A 15,307-nucleotide genomic window follows, 5' to 3' on the forward strand; every position below is an offset into this window, starting at 1 on the left:
GAACAACTAGATTCATGACATGTGCCATGCAGGGTATGTGTGTCAGCTTCCCCATATGCAAAGTGGCAAGCAGATTGCTGCCGTTGTCGCACACCACGTTGCCTATCTCCAGGTGGTGCGGGGTCAGCCACTCATCCACCTGTTTCTTAAGAGCAGCCAGGAGAGTTGCTCCAGTGTGACTCTCCGCTTTGAGACAAGACATGTCTAAGATGGCGTGACACCGTCGTACCTGGCATGCAGCATAGGCCCTGCGGAGCTGGGGCTGTGTAGCTGGAGAGGAGAACTGCCACTCAGCCAAGGAGGAGGAGGACAGCGAAGAGCATGTAGCAGGAGGAGAGGAGGTTGCAGGAGGCCTGCCTGCAAGCCGTGGAGGTGTCACAACTTGGTCCGCTGCGCCCTGCTTGCCATCGTTCACCACCAGGTTGACCCAATGGGCTGTGTACGTAATGTAGCGGCCCTGCCCGTGCTTGGCAGACCAGGCATCCGTGGTCAGGTGGACCCTTGACCCAACGCTCTTCGCAAGAGATGACACCACTTGCCTCTCAACTTCATGGTGCAGTTGGGGTATGGCCTTTCTCGAAAAGTCCACCAGCCGGTATGGTAACAGCTGGCGAGCTAACAGTTCCGCCACGCCAGCTTTCAGACGCCGGGCAAGGGGGTGACTGGCCGAAATTGGCTTCTTCAGCTCAAACATTTCCTTCACGGACACCTGACTGCTGCTGTGGGCAGAGGAGCAGGAAGCACTCAAGGGCAGAGGCGGAGTGGAGGAGGGTGCCTGTGAAGGTGGAAGGGAGAAAGCGGCAGAAGCAGATGATGCACCTGAAGGAGGAAGAGGAGAAGGAGGGTGACTTTTCTTTTGTGTGCTGCTGCTGCTTTTGCTCAGGTGGCCATCCCATTGCTGTTTGTGCCTTTTCTCCAGGTGCCTTCGTAAGGCACTTGTCCCTACGTGAGTGTTGGCCTTTCCATGGCTCAATTTTTGTTGGCAGAGCGAACAGATGGCTTTGGTCCGATCTGAGGCACACACATTAAAAAATTTCCACACCACTGAGCCACCCTGGGATGTGGGCACTATGGGGACCTCGGCAGCTGATGCTGAAGGGCAAGTTGGCTGGCTGTACATAGGTGGCGATACATGGTGCCGGACACTGCCACCAGCTGTTTCTGACGAAGAGCTGCCCCAGCTTCTTTCAGCAACTTCTCTCCTCCTACTACTCTCTGACTCCCCCTCTGAACTGTCCCCCTCTTCATCTCCTCTATTGGGAACATACAGAGGATCCCTATCATCGTCATCATCGTAATCATCCTGCCCAGCTTCGCTTGCCTCAGAAAAATCCAAACATGCACCATCAGTAGGTCCTTCATCCTCCTTACACGTTACATCCATAGTGTTGCCGCGTAACTCAGACATATGAGCTGGTGAAAATTCATCTGGCTGTAACAACAATGGCTGTGCATCAGTGATTTCAACACTAAATAATTCTTGCGAAGTGTCAAATGCAGCGGAAGTGGTGCTAGTAGTAGCGCTGGTGGCTGAGCAAGATGAGGTGTTCTGTGTCGCTAAATACTCAACCACGTCCTGACAATCTTGGGACGTGATGGGACGTGCCTTCTTCCGAGCACTGTACTGTGGGCCAGGTCCACACGAAATTACATTTACACGACCTCGCGCAGACCTGCCGGGTGGCCTTCCTCTGGCTCTGGCACTACCTCTTCCTCTACCTGTTTTGTCCATATCGGGTATGCACGGAGTGGTATATCACACTGCGTGCACTCACGTAGGTAGGTGGGTTCACTTAACTGCACAGGTATGCGCACTGATGCGGTGGGTTCACTGAACAGAACAGGTATACAGTGGCGGGTTCACTGAACACAACAGGTATGCAGTGGCGGGTTCACTGAAGAGGTATACAGTGGCGGGTTCACTGAACACAACAGGTATACAGTGGCGGGTTCACTGAACACAACAGGTATGCAGTGGCGGGTTCACTGAACAGAACAGGTATACAGTGGCGGGTTCACTGAACAGTACAGGTATACAGAGGCAGGTTCACTGAACACAATAGGTATGCAGTGGCGGGTTCACTGAACAGAACAGGTATACAGTGGCAGGTTCACTGAACACAACAGGTATGCAGTGGCGGGTTCACTGAACAGGTATACAGTGGCGGGTCCACTGAACAGAACAGGTATGCAGTGGCGGGTTCACTGAACACAACAGGTATGCAGTGGTGGGTTCACTGAACAGGTATGCAGTGGTGGGTTCACAGAACAGGTATGTAGTGGTGGGTTCACTGAAGAGGTATGCAGTGGTGGGTTCACTGAACAGGTATGCAGTGGTGGGTTCACAGTACAGGTATGCAGTGGCAGGTTCACTGAACACAACAGGTATGCAGTGGTGGGTTCACTGAACAGGTATACAGTGGCGGGTCCACTGAACAGAACAGGTATGCAGTGGCGGGTTCACTGAACACAACAGGTATGCAGTGGTGGGTTCACTGAACAGGTTTGCAGTGGTGGATTCACAGAACAGGTATGCAGTGGTGGGTTCACAGAACAGGTATGCAGTGGCAGGTTCACTGAACAGGTATGCAGTGGTGGGTTCACTGAACAGGTATGCAGTGGTGGGTTCACAGTACAGGTATGCAGTGGTGGGTTCACAGAACAGGTATGCAGTGGCGGGTTCACAGAACAGGTATGCAGTGGCAGGTTCACTGAACACAACAGGTATGCAGTGGCGGGTTCACTGAACAGGTATACAGTGGCGGGTCCACTGAACAGAACAGGTATGCAGTGGCGGGTTCACTGAACACAACAGGTATGCAGTGGTGGGTTCACTGAACAGGTATGCAGTGGTGGGTTCACAGAACAGGTATGCAGTGGTGGGTTCACAGAACAGGTATGCAGTGGCAGGTTCACTGAACAGGTATGCAGTGGTGGGTTCACTGAACAGGTATGCAGTGGTGGGTTCAATGAACAGGTATGCAGTGGTGGGTTCACAGTACAGGTATGCAGTGGTGGGTTCACAGAACAGGTATGCAGCCAGGAACAAGCTAAGCCTAACTAATCTTTCCCTATGAGAGACAGTCTGCAGCAGCTCGCCCTACTCTCACTAATGCAGGCACACGAGTGACCGTAATGGCCGCCGCTGCCTACCTTATATAAGGGGGGTGGGGCTCCAGGGGCTAGTGTAGCCTAATTGGCTACACTGGGCCTGCTGACTGTGATGTAGAGGGTCAAAGTTGACCCTCCATGGTGCATTATGGGGCGAACCGAACTTCCGCAAACATTCGCCTGCGGGACGCGAACGCGAACCACGGAAGTTCGCATGGAACCGTTCGCAGGCGAACCGTTCGGCCCAACTCTAGCAATAGGGTATTGTACCGTGTTAGCCATCATGACAGCCTCCACATCACTCTAACCTGGGATTCCCTTTAAAGCTAATATGTGGAGAGGACATTTAACCATCCAGAACATATTGGGTTGTGGGAGGATAATGGATGATCTCGAGGATGCCTACACAGCCATCGGGAGAACATAAAAACTGTTAAACACAACTATGTAAGAGTGTTGTCATATCCTGACTAGTCAGACTTACCAAATGAAGAGATCTTGCAAAACTGGCTTGAATTCAGTACATTGTAATGTTCTTTGGTGGCAAGAGTGTACATCCCTTGCCTGGGTCATACTGGTCCAATCCAAAAGAGTATTATTGGCAGGACCAAATACATTTAGCATTGCCAAAGCATGGGAGGGGATGGTTGTGGGATTATAGGCATGGGGAGGGTATAGGGGGTGCTATAGGGGGTAACCAGTCCATGGGGTATGTTCCTCTCAGTTGGTGACTGGCAGGCAGTGGCATCTCAGGCTGCTATGTGCACATTCCCCAGTAAGTTTCCTCTCCTCAACTGCAAATAAATGTGTGTATTGTGCAGAGATTTTGTAGGTACATAAGATGCAATGTCAGCAAGTTGTTATTAAAGCAGCTGTGGCTGTCATGGGGAAAATTGGCATGATCATCAGTTGCTAGGCCAAAGGTGCAAGAATTTCAGAAATAGTAGAGCGAGTGAACTGATGGCAGGTGGCTGTGGTTAAAGTGGTCCATGAGCTAACATGCTTCTAAAGGTGGTTGTGCTGGATATTAGCAGATAGTAACACACAGGCAGCAGATTTTAACAAAAAAAAAATAAAAATACATAACATATACCTTATAGTCCCAATTGATAAGTGACCATAAGAACCATTGGCTGAAGAACATCTGGAGTTGATAAATGCCACCAGAGAGTTGGGAGATGTCCGTATCATGGTCTGCAGGTCAATGCTGGCATCTGACAGAGGGGAAATAGACATAGCCCTCTTCTTGCTTAGCTTTACTGAACTTCGAGGGGTAGAGAATCTCGATCCTACATGATATAAGGAAGCTGTTACAGAATTACTAGAGTCCACAGATATTGCATTATTTGTATTATGTTGCTACAGCATGTGTTCTACTTTTTTATGAGTGTACTTTTGACTTTCTTCCCTAATCCCCTTTTTGTTGCTTTATGCACTGGAACAAAAACATAATTACAGATAACTGGATCATAACACTAGGACTTCAGCCACTTATAAAGAGTGGGAAAAGGAAGTCCTGTTGTTTATGGCTCTGCACTACCTTGTAACTAGTGTGAACAGGTGCTACTGATTCCAACAGAAAAAGTCCCACCAACAGTGGAATGTTGACATGCCCTTAGAGCCGGGGCATTACTAAACTTAATAGGGCCCCCCCCCTGCAAAAATGATTGGTGGGGGCCCCTTCGTCCCCGAACCCCATGTGATTGGGAGCTGGCGAATGGCAGCAGAGAGTGTTCTGCTGTGAAGCATCTTCTAGAAGCAGAAAAACATTTCACAAGCTCCTGCACACATTTTTTGGTGAGTGAATGGGAAGGTTTATTTGCTAATTGGCTGCACTTGCGGTTGGGGAGAGGGAGGTGGAGGGACTCCCAAAGCCCCACTCCCCCCCCCCCACAATGGCAGAGTCGCAGGGGTGATTGCTACGCCTATGCCTTAGAGTGATTAACTTTTACTTCTTGTACCAAAGCCATGACAGGGAAATTAACAGAGTTCTAAATTTTCCCTTTATTGTTAATGTGTATTAAATTGTATTGCATGTAATATTCATAATATGCAACCCAGTTTGCAATTGTCAAATGATTGACCTTACAATTTAAGAGGTGATAGGCAAGAAGGAATCCAAGAGCTTCAACTTCATGCTAATATACTGTATGCCACATTGCCACATAATAAGTGAGGCCCTGCCATTTTGATTGCCAAGTTACCTTGGTTTTATCTTCATAAGCTTGGCCTTTCTGACAGCACCCCGAGTATTTATTGTATCAGTTTTAAATTAGTGCAGGCGATGACACCTGAAAAGTTGCAATTGTTTTCTGCAATGTGCATGTAATTACATTTGCAGGAAGGGAGAAATTATTTGGGCATTTCTGGATGGGTAGCAATTAACAAAGAGCAATTTCCTGATTGGAAAACATTGCTATTTGAGCATCCAGTCCCTACCAGACCAGCAGAATAGACTGCAAACTGCAATGGGAATATTATTTTATTTACATTAAATTATAAGATGCCATTTGTCATGGCATTTTTTTTTAACAAAGGAAGAATGTCCCTTTACTCTGCTCCCAGTCTAATTGTAAAGTATATGTGAACCACAACAGTGAATTATAAATTGTCTCTCCTAGCCCAGTCCTGCTTTGCATGCTATTCAATTTTATGTTGATAAAGATGTTCAAAGCTGGCTTTCCAAAGACAGCTGCCGAGTGAGAGAGAAGTAGGCAGAGGAAAAAGGATGGTTTCTAATGATTAGCAGCATGTACAGCACATATATAGGTAATCATTACCACTACAGAACTAATAAAGAGCTAGAGCAGCAACTGGAGGAGGACCCCATTTGGGCCCTTTAGGTCCAGGTGTCCTGTTGTGGCTTCAGCATCTGCATCCTCTATTGCTATGCCAGTGTTAAGGGGTAGGGATGGTCAATGAGATGCAAATAATTCTGAGATGATGCTTTATGCAAATTTTAAATGCAAAATTTGGGGCACTTAAAAAAAATAGACCAATAAAATCCTGCTGAGGTGGTCATATCCTGCATCAACTCTGAATTATTTGCATCTTATTGACCATCCCTTCTCAGGAGTTATACTAATACCCCCAGCACGAATGGAGCCAACTAATTTTTTATGTGATGCAAATGCAGATAGTGGAAGAGCAATATAAGAAAAAATTAGAGGTGGCAGAAAAAGCAAAAAGGGATGAGGAGTATGATGGGTTGCATAAACGGTAAGGAGACAAATATACGGGGCACACATAGTGGAAGGTCAGCGGCAATGCTTTCGGTAATGGTGGAACATTGCTGGTCAGAAGAGTGATATGAAGGGAACACATGACATCTCTAGGCAACAGAATGTTGGCACTTGATGGCACAAGACAGCCATGCTTTATTTAAAATCAACCATGGTTACAACCTTTAGTCCAACTTTCAGCATCCAAATGTAAGTACTTACCATCTGCACTAGCCATATGGTCACTGGTTTGTGCCAGTCCAAAGCTATGGTGGCTGGTCATGAGGTTGTTCTGATGGCAGTAAGGCATCTCATGCATGCCTAAAAAATATATGCAAATTATAACACATTAGATTATGATTTCAGCTCAAGAGAAATAATGTATGCTCGAATATTTTGCAGTCAAACTTTGCTATGTCAGCAAACATGGTTCTCTCAAACAGAACTCTCCCATCCTATCGTCTCCAAAACTGCTTTTATTTCCACTGGACCTGTCAATATAAACATTGATTACTTCAACAAAGGTCAGCTGGTCAGATGTCTGAGTAGACACACAGTTTAGAGAATACTAACTCTTTTGTTTAGCAGATATCGTTTGAAGGACAAAAAATGATACATTTGACATAAATTTCAGAAAATAGGACGTGTCCCAGACCACTGGAGTTGCTTTGTGTAATATGAGGACTGGAGCCAGTAAGACACAGCGACAGCAACCTGCCAACCTCCATGTTATGCTAACTTCCATAGAATTTAATGTGTAAGTACTTCCAGAGAATTTCTTTGCAGAAAAAGAAGTCCACCTTGATCTTTAATATGAATAGTCTGCACACCTGATTTTACCTTCTTTGCAATTTACTCAGTGTCAGGTCAGTGTAAGGAGCCATAGTTTGTAGCTCATAGTAATGATTATGCACCCAGAATTCAGATCTAGCTTTACTAGGGTTGCCAACTAATTGTTTAAAAACTGGACACATATGGGCTGCATAGCTTTTTGTAAATAATTAGACCCAGTCAAGGCCTTAGCTGTGTTCAATCGGCCTGAAATCATCTGCCGTTCATATTTTTCTGGTTGGAGGATGAGATAGTAACTGCAGTCTCCACTGAGCTCAATATATGTTTCCCCAGGTACTTAATGACAGTACATGAAGCACTCAGGGACAAGCCGAGTCTACTCCTGGAAACTTCAGAGTGAGGAACACAGACCACTGTCATACAGAATCCTGCCCAGTTATAAAATACTAAATTCCTGAACTTCTTATGCCTGGCATTTTTGGCCATTGCCAATTAGCAGGCATAAGTTCGTAGTGCTCGCTATGCTACATTGATAAGGCGTGTTAGCTTTGATAAGATGTGATATTTTTTCATAAGGTGTGATATCTTTTCATAAGGTGTGATCTTTGATTAGGTGTGATATTTGAGTTATCACGGTTTAGTGAATCAAGCCCATAATGTGTACCTTCTGGAATTGGTCATTTGGATTGCTTGAAAGTCTAAGTAGTATTTACAGGGGCGCTTGACTGCTTTTCTTAGGACAATGGCAGAAAGATAGAGACAATGGGCTTGACTCACTAAACCGTGATATCACACCTTATCAAAGTTAACACACCTTATCAGAATAGCATAGCGAGCGCTACGAACCCATAGGGGCTCAGGGCAGGACGAGTGCCATTGCCAATTAGCAGGCACAAGTTTGTAGCGCTCGCTATGCTACTCTGATAAGGCGTGTTAACTTTGATAAGGTGTGATATTTTAGTTATCACAGTTTAGTGAATTAAGCCCAATGAGTGATAGCTGACAGATGCAATGCAGTCTATGTGTATTAACGATTTGTGAAAATACGTAACAAATATATATAATCATGCAGCTACAGATCAGGAGCTTCAGATAATTTTCACATTGAACATCAGAATGAATGAAAAATGTAATCTCAGTGATTTTTACACCAATGAAGCCATACATAGGAAACACCAGCACCTCTGCACTGGTGCACTAATGCTATAGTGAGCAATCCACGTAAAGGTAATTCGGGGTTTTGGCAATTGCCAAACCATCAAATTACTTTCCCCTCCGAGTTGTTACAACTTGGAGGGGAAATACGCCGCCGGGAATTTGAGCAGCAGTAGGGTGAGTCATCATTCGGCTCACCCTGCGCCCAGCTCACTGGCGTTGGTATTACACGTACGCTCAGCCTACCACTAACCATGAGCAAAAAAAAAGTTTTGGGGTTAGCACTTATACTCTATGAAAAAGTTTAGAAATCATACATTCTGCCAGGGCTTGTAAACTTATGAGCACTACTGTATGTTGGGTTCCACTGCTGTCAGGTAAGGACAGAATACTGAGGCTGCAGTGGACAGAAGCTCACCAACACTGGATATTGCCTCGTCTGAGGAATGTTGACTAATCCTGAGAACCACAGATGGTAGAGTTAGAATTTAGTGCGCAAAAAAAAAAATGAATGGACCCAACCTGTCATGTGTTAAGAGTACAGGTTAGTGGTGGTTTGGCACGATGGAATATTTGTAGCTTGTACAACTGTACAGTCTGCAGAAAATGCAAATATGATGACAAAACCAGAAGCTAAAAGGAATGTTCCTGGGACCATCATCTTCTGAAACACAAGGCATGAAGCTCTGAGGCTGTTTTGACGGCAAAGGGAGATCCTACAGAGCATTAGTATAGTGCTCATAATAAAGTTCTATGTGAGTGTATATAATTCTTTATTTTTGGTTCTACATAGTGCAGATTTGATGTTGACATACTGACTAAGAAGAGCATAGTCAGAAAAGAAAGCGTTTCTTTGAACATAATCCAAAATCTGAAGGGCACTTATCAGTCAATGGATGGCACTCAGCACCAAGACTGTTTGTTGTATTATCTCATGGAAGATTGCAGGAGCATCACTTCTGAGAAGTGGAAATGCTCTGACCTCAGCGTGGCCTTTTGCTCAGTTATCTGCACCCAGTTTACAGACAGAAAGTGTGTGAAAAAAGAACATTCATCATTGCTCTTAAGGATAGTTTAAGTGGACAGTATGCCAGCATTTAAACACCATGTTTAAAAACCCAACCCCTACTCTGGGAAAAAACTGTGAAAACTCATTTCATGCCTATGTGCCAATATGCCATGGGAAAAGATGCACTGTGGTTTTCAGATTTGAGGACATCTAGAAACCTTTATGGGCATAAGTTCCTACAACACACACAAAGCTAGAGAATCTCAAACTGCCAAATAAATCAAATGTAGGCTCCTTTCACACTGCATCTGTTGCATTGGCATAGCTAGAGATTATTGGGCCCCATAGCAAAACTATGATGGGGCCATCAGTTGTAGGCACTTTTGAGCAATGCCACCTACCCCTACCTTATGGATATAAGTTAATTGGGCAATTTACATTCTCATGATATCTTCATTGCATATAGTCCATGGGCAGTAAGACAAAGTGAGAGGTTGGAGAAACACAGGCAAGGTAATAGTGAATACATCAAGTACCACCTGAACACCCTCTGCTCCAGGGCCCCATAGCAACTGATATGGCTATTGCTATGCCCCTGGCAAGGAACAATATAATCACATACGAACATGATGCAATTATATGTCTATCTATGGTACATTCACATCCACATCGGCTCTTCAGTGATGCAGTGAGGCGGGTTACGTTGGGTTAATGCACAGCATGCAGTGCGTATAGAGGGCAAAGTGTGGTTTACAGTGGCGGTGAAGCATACTTTTCATGTACTGTATGCTTCACTGTATGTGTCACATTACGCTTTTAACATGCGGTATAACTTTTTAGCACCACTGATTGCAATCTTTTTGCAGCTAGTAAATATGCATCATGCCACATCTTCAGGCATCAATGTAACTGCAGCAAGCTATGTTTGGGTACAAACTAAAAAATCATTAGTAGATCAGGCTTAGTTCATTACGGTAGTTTTTAGCACAGTTGAGGTTGCACTTTAATCACATGAGGTCACATCACTGTTCACTGACCTTCGGCCATGACATTAGGAGACCTCAAGTAGCAGTGCTCCATGTAGCCATTCATGGGAGGGTTCATGGAGTTGAACATAGCAGGTGGACACTGGCGAGATGCCATCATGGGACCGTCTTAGTCACTGACGCATCTGAGAATATATTTTCAGAAGACCTGCAAAATAATATAAACATATTGCTATATATACTACTACATAAACATGAATACAGTATACAAACATATTTTAAATGTAACATATACAATTACAATTTTAATACAATAAATCAGCATTTATGCTATTAAAATATGAAAAGTAACCAAAGTCCCGTGTCTATAGGCGCCTTAAAGTTTTATGAAACTCAGTATTTCTGCTTTGCTCTAAAATATTATTTACAGCATAAAATCTACACCAGACTTTCCCTGGAACTCCAAGGTTACTTGAGTACTCTGCATGGGTTCCTTGGCATTTCCCATGATCGTGGGGTTGTCAAAATAATAATGTGCACATCAGAATAAGGAGACAATATAATGAGGGACACTGTAGTAAGTGGTAGCGAAATAAACAGCCATCCCCACTTTTATAGTCCATGCCACCTGCAAAATAAATGCAGGAGTTCCTCGAGATAAAAAAATAAATATTTGCAGGGGTTCCTTGAGATCCAAAAATTATTTGCAGAGTTCCTCCAGGTTAAAAAGATTAAAAAAGGCTGATCTGCACAGTCACGGGAGGTGAGAGCATAGAGCGTCAAATCGCCAGTTTAGGTGCATTACGATACTGGCAATCACACGTTGGTTGCATTTTTTTTATAAATTAAAAGTTCTATGAAGTTTACATTGGACGATTATTCCTTAGCACATCAACTATTCTGCTGTGGTGCTAATTACATGGTTCACATTAGCAACTGCAATGTGTACAAGCGACAGTAGGTGGTGCTAAAATAGTACAGTTCTGTGCAAGTAAAAAAAAAAGAAAAAGAAAAAGTGACTGTATCCAGATGGGCCATGTCCGAATGAAGCTTAATTTCCCTTTTCTCGTAACTGTAGGTGGTCTGTGTAAAACCAGAAAGTGACTGGGGTTATTAATAAGTAACCTAACAAACCAAATCAGCTTTCAAGATGTAAGTAATAAAACAAACACATTCGCAAGGAAAATATTTTGAAATTATTTGCAGAGTAAGAGGACTTGCACAGAATTCCTTATATTCCTCATGCTGTGGTCTATAGCGTACCAGACTCTCATACCGCTGACACATTTTCACTGATACACTTTTACTCATAACAAGAGGTCTTATTTCAAAGCCAACCCTCAACATAAATACCTGCTCTTCCTCTGACAACCAGCATGTACTTATTGCCATCTTCTAACCAGTCTAGGGCTGGATGCCCTATTGTAATTGAAAAATCACTCTCAAAATGCTGATTTTGCAACTTAAAACAGAGTGATTCCGGAGCGTTTTAGAGGAAAGCAATTTTGGACCATCACGTTCCTCTAATGAGTCACTCCAAAATTGCTTCAGGTCCTGCGTTTGTGATTTTGGCAAATCGCAATCACTCTGTGGGCTCCACTCCATTCACTTTAAAGTATACCTGAGATTAAAAAAATCCGAAAATATATATATACCCGGGGGCTTTCTCCAGCCCCCCTCAGGCTCACTGGTCCTTCGCCATCCACCTCCGCCGCTTGGATCAGGTAGGTGGTCTGGCAGTGGCGTCAGTTGGGGAAACTGCGCATGTGAGGTTCCGCTGCAAGTGCACCCCCTCATCGCGCTCTTGTCATCGTGAGCGTGTAAGGGAGATCGTGCGGCCGACCGGCTGAATTACTGGGCCACCTAGCATAGGATCTAAGCGGCCTGGGAGGATCGCGATGGACCGATGAGCCTGAAGGAAGCTGGAGGAAGCCCCAGGTATGTATATTTTTTTCATCTCAGGTATACTTTAATTAGACTAGCACTTTTGGAATTGCCGGCAATTGTCAGCAATTTGAAAGCACAGATAAAAGTGCTCTAGTGCGCTATATCGCTAAGAATATGGGCTTAACCCCCCTGGCGGTATGATTATTTCTGGATTTTATGGTCTTTTTAAAAGGTTTCAGACCATAAAATCAGGAAAAATTCATGCCGCCAGAACGCCAGCAGCAGCCCCAGCACTCACTCATCTCCCTGGGCTCCAGCACTGCAATTTTACCTCCGTCCTCTGGGTGGCGCTGTAACACTTTGGCGAGATCTATGACGGTGATCTCACCAGAGTGATTCAGAGCCTCCAATGATAGGAAATAGAAGGGCTACCGACGCCTGGATCCCCCGGGAGGTGAGTAAAAATGCCTGCTGCGCGCTATACTCTGCATAGAATTTCCAGCGCCTAGCCCGAGCGTAGCTCAGGATTACCATCAGGGAGGTTAATTTGTCAATGGTGTCTATAATAACACTCTCTATGTTACACAGAGAAGCCACTGAATTCTGTAATTTTGTTGAGTCCGCACATGAACAATAATGCACAGGATCTCATTTATTAAGAAGTAACATTTTCACTTTAAATCTGCAGCCCTAAAATGAGTTGGCCATTTAAGACTTCCAAGAAATTATTATTATTGATTTATATAGCACTAGCCTCTTCTGTGGCACTGAACAATTGAATACAAGCTATAGCAATACAATATAAACAATACAACCGTTAATACAAGACAATGGTGGATTACAGCTGATCCAGCAAACAAATCAACAACAGATCTTCACGTAGGGGTGGAAGAAATGTACACATATTACACTTATCATCTCTTATTAAGTGACAAAGTGAAAAAGACCCCTGGTCAACCGACCTTACATTCACTACACTAAATGGTTAAGGGATAAAACACTAAAGGGTTAAGGGATATACACTAAAGAGTGAAGGAATAGGACAGTAGGTAATGGGAAACTGTGTATGAGAGATGGTAAAGTAGAGGTTAATGGCCGAAGTGTCCTATGTGAGATAGTATGCTTGCCTGAAAAGGTGAGTCTTTAGGTTACACCTAAAAAGGGTAAGTGAGGGTGAGTGGCAGATGTGTTGAGGGAAGGTGTTTCAGAGAAGGTGAGAGGATGGAGAGAATGCTTGTAAGTAAGAGTGAGAAGAGGTGTCCAGAGAGGAAGACAGGAGAATATTGTTAGAGTGGAGATTGCGTGTAGGATGGTATCTAGAAATACGTTTATTTAAAAGAAAAGGAGCTAGGTTGTACAGTTGACCAAATTCTTGCTTTAGTATAGGCCATACACAGTAGATGAAACAACAATTTACTAACAATACGGTAATTTTACTGATTTAATAATGAATTGTTAGCTTCAGCAGACAAAGAAGTTATTAGATTGTTGGATGAACGATCATAGCATTCGTTGCAAAGAGGGCAAAATGTAAGACAATCGTCCAACACTAAAGCGCGCCACTAACAACCAACGTAAGCTGCCAGACTTCCATTGTCTGTGGTCCACCGAATATACCAGTGCACATTGGATCAGTGAATAATGGCGCACAGCGCCTATGCATAAAAATGGAGCCACATTAAAAAGATACGCTAATCGCTATTTATCGTTAGTACTGCATAATAATGGCGCACAGGGAAAAAAGGAAGAAAAACGGCACACAGTAACGTTATTTATCAATAGCGCTGTTCATATACCAAACAGCAGACGTTATTGCACACAGTAATGTTATTTATCAATAGCTAACCTACATAAGCCAAACTGCAGAAGTTATTTAACTGCAAAACGGTGAATGGATTTAATGTTACACTGTCAAGGTTAGGATTAGGCACCACCAGGGGAGATTTAGGGTTAGGCACCACCAGGGAGGTCAGGCACCACCAGGGGGTGCTTAGGGTTAGGCACCTCCAGGGGGGGGGGGGGTTAGGGTTAGGCACCACCAGGGGCGTACTTAGGGTTAGGCACCTCCAGGGGGTGGTTAGGGTTAGGCACCACCGGGGGGGGGGGGGGTGGTTAGGGCTAGGCACCACCAGGGGGTCTTAAGGTTAGGCACCACCAGGGGGGTCTTAGGGTTAGGCACAACCAGGAGGGTCTTGCGGTTAGGCACAACCAGGGGGGTCTTGCGGTTAGGCACCACCAGGGGGGTCTTAGGATTAGGCACAACTAGGGGGGTGGTTAGGGTTAGGCAAAACCAGGGGGGGTTTAGGGGTTAGGGCAGGTACAGTGAGGGTTCTGTGTGTTAACGCTAAATAACGATAAGGCTTTAACGCTAAATAACCATAAGGCTTTAACGTTAAATACCGATAAGTGACAAACGGATTAGCAGCAACACCGTGCGCCATTATTCGCAGGCGCCATTTTCAGACGGATCCGTGCACATGCCCATGTGTTTTCATCTGATAAAATCTTCAGATGAAACCCTTAAAGAGGAACTCCAGTGAAAATAATGTAATAAAAAAGTGCTTCATTTTTAGAATAATTATGTATAAATGATTTAGTCAGTGTTTGCCCATTGTAAAATCTTTTAAATCCCTGATTTATATTCTGACATTTAACACATGGTGACATTTTTACTCTTGGCAAGTGATGTAGCTGCTGCTTGCTGTTTTGGCAGTTGGAAACAGTTGTAATCAGCTATTTCCCACAATGCAACAGAGTTCACAGACAGGAAACTGCCAAGAGTACGTACTCAGAATATCTTTGTGGGAGGGGTTTCACCACAATATCAGCCATACAGCGCCCCCTGATGGTCTGTTTGTAAAAAGGAATAGATTTCTCATGTAAAAGGGGGTATCAGCTACTGATTGGGATAAAGTTCAATTCTTGGTCGGAGTTTCTCTTTAAGGTTGACTGTTGCATAGCAACAACTAACAAAAAAAAGTTAAAATATGCTTCCTGGAGGTGAAGAGAAAGTATAATAATAGAACTTTGCATATCTTAAGTGTAAAATACAGTGTTTTTGATAATTGACCTGGGACTATTTTTTAAGTTTTTCCCTAAATACCACTTAAAAAAAAAAAGTAAACTGTTTAAGTCAATTTAAAACA

The 15,307-nt window shown here is 44.1% G+C and overlaps 1 protein-coding gene across 2 annotated transcripts in view; it reads right to left on the reverse strand.

The window, feature by feature from the left end:
• The window catches only part of GLI1 (GLI family zinc finger 1), a 183,845-nt gene that overhangs the window by 19,845 nt on the left and 148,693 nt on the right, over positions 1-15,307 (reverse strand). Inside the window, exons 2-4 of one of the 2 annotated variants that reach the window (XM_068265153.1) lie at positions 10,326-10,482; positions 6,555-6,653; positions 4,205-4,400 (exon numbers count right to left, since the gene is read on the reverse strand). In XM_068265153.1, the coding sequence (XP_068121254.1) occupies positions 4,205-4,400; positions 6,555-6,653; positions 10,326-10,434 (404 nt within the window). In that variant the 5' untranslated portion in view covers positions 10,435-10,482. Of the gene's footprint in view, positions 1-4,204; positions 4,419-6,554; positions 6,654-10,325; positions 10,483-15,307 lie in introns of both variants that reach the window. The other variant, XM_068265152.1, reaches the window with a different exon arrangement.

The sequence above is a fragment of the Hyperolius riggenbachi genome, chromosome 2 (genome assembly GCF_040937935.1).
Source record: "Hyperolius riggenbachi isolate aHypRig1 chromosome 2, aHypRig1.pri, whole genome shotgun sequence".
Lineage (NCBI taxonomy): Eukaryota > Metazoa > Chordata > Amphibia > Anura > Hyperoliidae > Hyperolius > Hyperolius riggenbachi.